General features: G+C 39.5%; 1 protein-coding gene across 1 annotated transcript in view; it reads left to right on the top strand.

Annotated features, from left to right (window-relative positions):
* LOC107662656 (cysteine-rich motor neuron 1 protein-like) overlaps positions 1–6864 on the top strand; it is a 153423-nt gene that overhangs the window by 13206 nt on the left and 133353 nt on the right. The window contains exon 2 of the mRNA XM_016452736.1: positions 3486–3659. Coding sequence (XP_016308222.1) covers positions 3486–3659 — 174 coding nt within the window. The remainder of the gene's footprint in view (positions 1–3485; positions 3660–6864) is intronic.

Here is a 6864-nt window from a genome sequence, read left to right as displayed (position 1 = left end):
TAGGTAAGCGTGGTTGACTCTTAACTTTTATAAAGAATATCTCTTTGGATTTGAGACTTTAGTCTTTGCAACTTTACTGATCTTCTTTATGCACCAAGAGCTTGTAACACTCCAAAGAGAAAGGAAAAATTGAAATCGCATAATATGACCCCTTTAAATCCTGCCCTTATTTCACATACGACCCCAAGCTTGTAATTCAGATCTGCCTTCATGTAATGAGCAATTAATAAATTAAATCAAGCCCCTGCATTACATTTTATTTTCTTTTTCGATAACCTATGTGCTCAGATGTACGTCATGATACAGAAATAATAAAAATGGTAACACTTTAGATTAAGGAACCCATGTTTGCTATTAACTAAGATTTTCCCCTCAATAAGCTCCTAATTGGCTGCTTATTAATAGTAGGGTAGTTGTTAAGTTTAAGTATTGGGTTGAGTTAAGGGATCTAGAATATGGTTATGCAGAATAAGGCATTAATATATGACTAATAATTACTAATAAACAGCTAATAAGCTAGTAATATGCATGCTAATAAGCAACTAGTTAATATAGTGAGAATTGGTCCTTAAAGTGTTTTCAAAAAAATCTGTCGCTACTTCCATTACATCACGACTTTAAAGGGTTTTTTGTCTGGTTTTAGTGAATGTAAAGTCTCTAAGATGGTTCTTACAGTTTTAGATTTGTGACTACAGTATAGTAATCCTGCTGTAAAGTTGTGTCCGACTGATTGTATTTTCAAAACATACATTGACGCCTCCACAATGTTGTAATTTCCAGTGGGAAACTGTTTTATTGAGCTCAGATTTTCTTTGTTGAGTTTTGGAGGTGTGTCAATTAAATTTGATAGGGGCAAATTAGTCATGATTTAAGTTGTTATTGTCAATTTTTGTTCTATAATTACAGTGTAGGTTTATCAACTTAGCATAATAACTGACTGTGATGAATTATATTAAAATTATTGAATATAGAAAAAAATCGTGAAAATCGTTTGGTCGTGTATGGAAAAACTGAAGCCTCAAATGGCGTTTTTTTTTTAAACTGAATCTGCTTTAAAATGAAAACATCAGTGATAAGCTTACATTTATTATGGAAATACAACAAACAATATTGTTGTAATGTCTGTTTAATGACTTAGTAATGTCTATTTAATGATTTGCTCATCTGCCACAATAGTAACTTTTAATTATCTTCATTTGTGGGCTTTTCTTAGTAAATACTATGATTTAATTTGATTAATTAATGAGCATATCATGTAATTAATGTGATTAACATTTTAATTGATTGGCACCTGTAGTATGCATTTTGCGTACTGAATAATGCTAAATACTGCTCATGTAGCTAGTTTATGCACTGACTTGGCTTGGCATTTCTCAACATCATTGTGCATGGCAGCATAAGAATGATAAAATACATAGTTAACCCATCAATTACATATATTATGCATATTTGCACTTCATTTTGTTGCATTAGCACTAAAAACATTGTGTTTCTCAGAAAGTAAAAAAGAGAGAAATATGAGTGTTAGTTTTTCTCTGACTGAAATCACTTGAATGCACATCACGTCGTAATTATGATTTCTGAACTCGTAAGTGGGAACTTCCCAGGAGGTCTTCAAGGCGATGCTGTCTGTGAGCACGCCAGGCTCAAACCCGGTGTGTGGTTCAGACCGCCGCGACGTGTTTATCATTTGGCAGGAGACTCAACCCTCCACGCCCAGCTAAATGACCCAGAGCTGGTCCGGAGAGCCATGCTTAGTTACTGAAGAATCAGCTGTTGACAGCAGCTATTTGGGGACTTCACCCCTGTGGCTTTGGTGAAAACAACAAGCGCAGGGGCTTTGGAACATCAGCTTCCAGTCCTTGATTGTTAGGAGATCACAAGCTTACACATACTCACAGTCCCCTATAGACAGGCATAGTGATAGGCTTGTGTTCTTTCAGCCCACGGTATGGGTGTTGTGCCGTACAGCTGTAATCACACCCATCATATCCAGATGACCAAAACACTGGGTCACAAGTGTGCAGCTATGCACCAGTAGCTAAACACGACTGACCCTACAACAAACAGAGACGGGGTGGGTGAGAGGAGTGTTTTTCCATGACTTGTTTATCCACAGAGTATTTAAAGTGACACACCCAGGGGCTGAGAAGTTATGGATTCAAAACAAAGTCATTTTGTAGATTATGTAGTCTAATTTTTGCTAAATCAAATTGTAGGTTGCTCTGCAGTACGAGGCAGGTTTCTGCAGAAACGGTTCTGACTCAACAGCCAAATTGCTCATAGATGCGCAAGGCCCGTTATTTATTGGCAAGCAGGCAGCATTCCTCAGAGACCGAAAGACACAAATTACATGCATGCAGATGCAAATGCATCTGCATGCATACGCTGGTGCTTAGTATGCACTGGGGAGGTGGATGTATATGGAAATAAATCAGTGTTTTGGACTGATTCATTGAAACACAACTCAGTTGTCATTTATCTTACTGAGGTCTGGCATAGAAAATTAATGGCCTTAAGAAATGTAATAAAATAATTATCATAGTGTTTTTTATGTATAAGTATTAATTTAAATTATTTATCACATTTAAATATTTAAAATGGTTTATATATATAGATAATTAAATAAATAAATAATATTTAAAATATTATAGATTATAATATATAATAATATAGTATATTTTTATAGTACAATATTTAATAATGGGTTTCTGTTTAAATACACTTTAAAATATAATTTATTCCTTATAGCCATTACTCCAGTCTTCAGTGTCACATGATCCTTCAGAAATCATTCTAATATGCTGATTTATTATCAATGTTGGAAAATTTGTGCTGCTTAATATTTTTTTGGAACCTGTCATACTCTTTTCAGAATTCTTTGGTAAATAAAAAGAACAGCATATATATATAGTTTTATTAATTTTTTTTTTTTTTTTTATATTCAATATATCAGCTAGCCCTGGTATGCACCCATCTTGAGTGTATTCATCCATCCTAAGCACACAAACATGGGTGTGCGCCGATAAGGTGAACACACAGTGGGCTGAAATACCAGTGCTTGTATCAGCAATGTGTGTTTGCACTGCAAATAAGACTTCATAATGTTGCTGGCAGATAGAAGCATCTTTAGGGTTGGGGTCATTCTTATTTTGAAAATGTGCTGCTCTCTGCCACCATTTACCTATCGTGTAAGTCGTGAGAGGCTAGGAACGTAGGAACTGCATAATCCTTTATAACAAGACTACATTTCTCTCTTATTTCTGAGTTCTACGATTCCCCTTGGACCTCAAAAGCACATGTAATTGTCCATGTGCTCCTCTTTAGCATTCAGTAACCCGCAGTTTTAATGATACTGTGAAAATGTATCGTGATGATTCTGAATTTTAAAATCTGGTTACTGTGTTTGATCTGGTAATTTATTATTATGAATTTCTGTTTCTGTGGCATCTTCATTGATATGTGTCTCTTTCATTTTCGCTCAGATGAAAACTGGGATGACGGCCAGCTCCTGGGCTTTGAGCCATGCAATGAAAACCTGGTTACGGGCTGTAACATAATTGATGGGAAGTGTGAATGTGACAGTGTACGAACATGCAACAACCCATTTGAGTTCGCTAGCCAGGAAGCCTGTCAGACAGCCCTGCAGAAGATTGAAGGTACCTCTTATTTCTCCATTCTTATTATTTTTCTCTCTCTGTCTACTTCTAACGTAAAAATTGTACCTGTATGCGCATATCTTTGTGCAGTAGTCATAATGTCATCATGTTGTTTAATGCGTCCTAGATGGGTTTCATCTTTAAAATATGTTTGAACTCTCGATAGCTTGATTTTGTGAGCATACTTGAAAACAGGTTTTATAATGAGTTCCTGTACAATTGTTGCAAAGTAAAACTTGCAACTACTCAATACTCATGAGTACTTTTAAATAGGCTACTCTTTTACTCTTACTCAAGTAGTTTTTTGGACAAGTACTTTTACTCTACTCACACTACATTTTTTGGAAAGTAATGGTACTTTTACTTGAGTATATATTTTCAGTACTCTTTCCACCACTGCATATTATTAAATATATCACAAATTTTATGTGTTCTTCTGCCATTCATTCTTCTTAATTATCTATAATTAGCTTCACTAACAAGCTTCCTCATTAGTTTTGAGAGAATCCAAAAATAATCAATCTAAGTGTTAATTTTTGGCATCATTGAAGGGATGATTTAACCTGTGAACTAATTTAAATGAATGCATATTAATAAAACTGGGAATGTCAGCAACAGTCAATGCAGTTTCATTGTTTTGTGCAAATGTGCAGTAGGTTATTTCCCAAGCTATTGTTGTGTCTTAGTTCAAACTTCACCTTAAGTAAAAACCCCAAACAAATACTTGTTTCACGAAAAAGTTTTGCCTTTTTTTGTGACAGAACGCTCCGGTTAGTAATGTAACCTCGGTTCCCTGAGATAATGGAACGAGTGTTTCGTTTAACACGCTTACGGGCAAATTCCTGTTTACTCTGATACTGAAGCCTGATTTGTTCACATTCATATAACTGCACGAACAAATGGCGCCAAAAGGGGAGGTGCCGACTGATATAAGTCAGCTCAGAGCGCCATTCGTCAGAATCTTTCGACTGTCAGCGACAGCCATCAACTCGCATGCAGTCTTACAGCACAGCAGCTTATGCAACGCTTGTTCACTTATCTCAGAGAACCGAGGTTATGCTAGTTGCCAGAGCATTCCCTATCAAATAGTCTCTCCCGTTGTGTTTAACACGCTTATGGGGAACGCATCCAATAGCGCCGTGCTATAAGCAAATGCAAAACTAAGCCGCTCTGCAAGCCCAGCCCCAGAGCGCCTGTAATGAGGACTCCTAAAAAGCCTTAGGGACATAGCCGTGTCTTGGTTTGAGGACAACTGATTGACAGTGCTTGCAGGTCACCTACTCGCTTGACCGATGATAACTCCAAAAGGGCAGTCTTGAGCTACAGGTGCCGCAAGTCAGCCGACTGGAGCGGCTCAAAGGAAGGGCCCCATAGGGCCCTGAGGAATACAGAAAAGTCCCAGGTCAGCACAGTATGAGGATGATTCAGTCTCCGAGCTCCCTTCAGAAACTTAACGACAAGGTCGTTTTTTTGCCGACTGACTGGTCAGCCATGAGAGCATGATTCGCCGCAATGGCTGCCACATATACTTTGAGTGTGGAAGGGGTGCACCCCTAATCCAACTGCTCTTGCAGAAAGGTTAACATGGATGACACGTCACTGGAGGATGGGTCTTTGTTCTTTGCTGCACACCAGTCAGAAAAGACTGACAATTTAAGGGCATAGAGGCGTCTCGTAGACGGGGCTCTAACCTCCAAAATGGTATCCTCCAAACGCAAACGTTGCTCCAGGTTTGACCAGGAGCCAAACTCCAGTCTGTCCTCGTACAGTGCTCCCCAAACCGAGTTCCACTTTCCTTCTGGAGGTCAGTTCCAACTGGACGCCTGACTGAAACAGGCGAGAAGTTTTCCAAGAGGCCACAGCTTTGATGCAGCGGTGGGTTACCCTGAGATAAAAACAGGTGCCAAGAGTGGGATGGTACATGGGCTTTGAGTCAATATTGGAGGGGCCACATGTGAAACAGGCCCAGAGGAATCACAGAAGAAGCGGTTGACACCAGTCCGAGCATCATCTGAAAAAACTCTGAGGGGACGTGAAGTCCTGAGTTTGAATGACGTCACTAGCCACTGAATTGTCAGGGAGCGTTCCGGCGTAACCAATGCCCGCATATGGGCTGAATCAATAACGGTCCCCAGGAAGACGACTCGCTGGCTGGGAAACAGACAGCTCTTGGCTAAAGTGATGTTTAGCCCAAGCCGCTCCAAATTGCCGAGTAACAGCGACCTGTGAACGATGAGTTCCTGTTGCGATCTGGCTAACATAGGGCTGTCGCGGTGAAGGAATTTCCCTTGCGGTAATTTTGAGTGGCTCAATAGCTCGATATGTGGTATTATCGCCATATATATATATATAATGTGGTATTATTTCCATCTATACAGAAGAGAATCACAAAATAACAGTCCACATAACAGAACATTAACATGACAATAAGATTGTTAGGCTATTGTTAGCCTATATGTATAACAGTTAGTTCTGATCCTCGAATCTGACTGGACAAGAGACTTTCTATTGATATTTCCACCTGCACGCGTTCTAGACGGGCTGTTAGTCAGTGCAGTTAGATTGTTGCGCCACAACGTAGAAGCAAGGGATTGTCTTTGAGTGAGTCTTTAAACCGTTCATTCAACTACACGTTCAAAAACGCTGATTCATTCATCTGTTGTTGCATTCCTCTGCGGTTTGCTCATCAATAGCGTGGTATTGCGGTTAGCGCGACAGCCCTAGGCTAACACAAGCCAATCGTCGAGGCAATTCATAATGCAGATTCCCATCTGTCTGAATTGCAGGACTGTATATTGCTAAGCCACCCCCTTGAACGCAAATCTCAAGAAAAGTCTGTGATGAGGGGTTATCTGTATGCGAAAGTAAGCGTCATTCAGATCCACCGATAAAATCCAGTCTCTGGGGCATATCTGTGTGAGGATCTGTTTCAAAGTCAGCATCCTGAACGGCCGTTTCATAAGCGTGCGGTTCAGATGCCTGAGATCGAGAATGGGCCTGAGCCTGCTATCTTTTTTGATAATAAGGAAGTAGCGGCTTTGAAAGCCTGACTCAATGTTCGCTAGAGCAGGGGTCTCCAACCTTTTTTACACCACGGACCGGTTACGTTTGGAAAATATTCTCACGGACCAGCTGGATGGGGGGATATATACAGTGGGTACGGAAAGTATTCAGACCCCCTTAAATTTTTCACTCTTTGTTATAT

Source organism: Sinocyclocheilus anshuiensis, unplaced genomic scaffold (genome assembly GCF_001515605.1).
Source record: "Sinocyclocheilus anshuiensis isolate Anshui unplaced genomic scaffold, SAMN03320099.WGS_v1.1 scaffold715, whole genome shotgun sequence".
Taxonomy (NCBI): Eukaryota; Metazoa; Chordata; class Actinopteri; order Cypriniformes; family Cyprinidae; genus Sinocyclocheilus; species Sinocyclocheilus anshuiensis.
The sequence above is the reverse complement of the archived record's forward strand: the minus strand, read 5'-3'. Positions and strand labels throughout refer to the sequence as shown.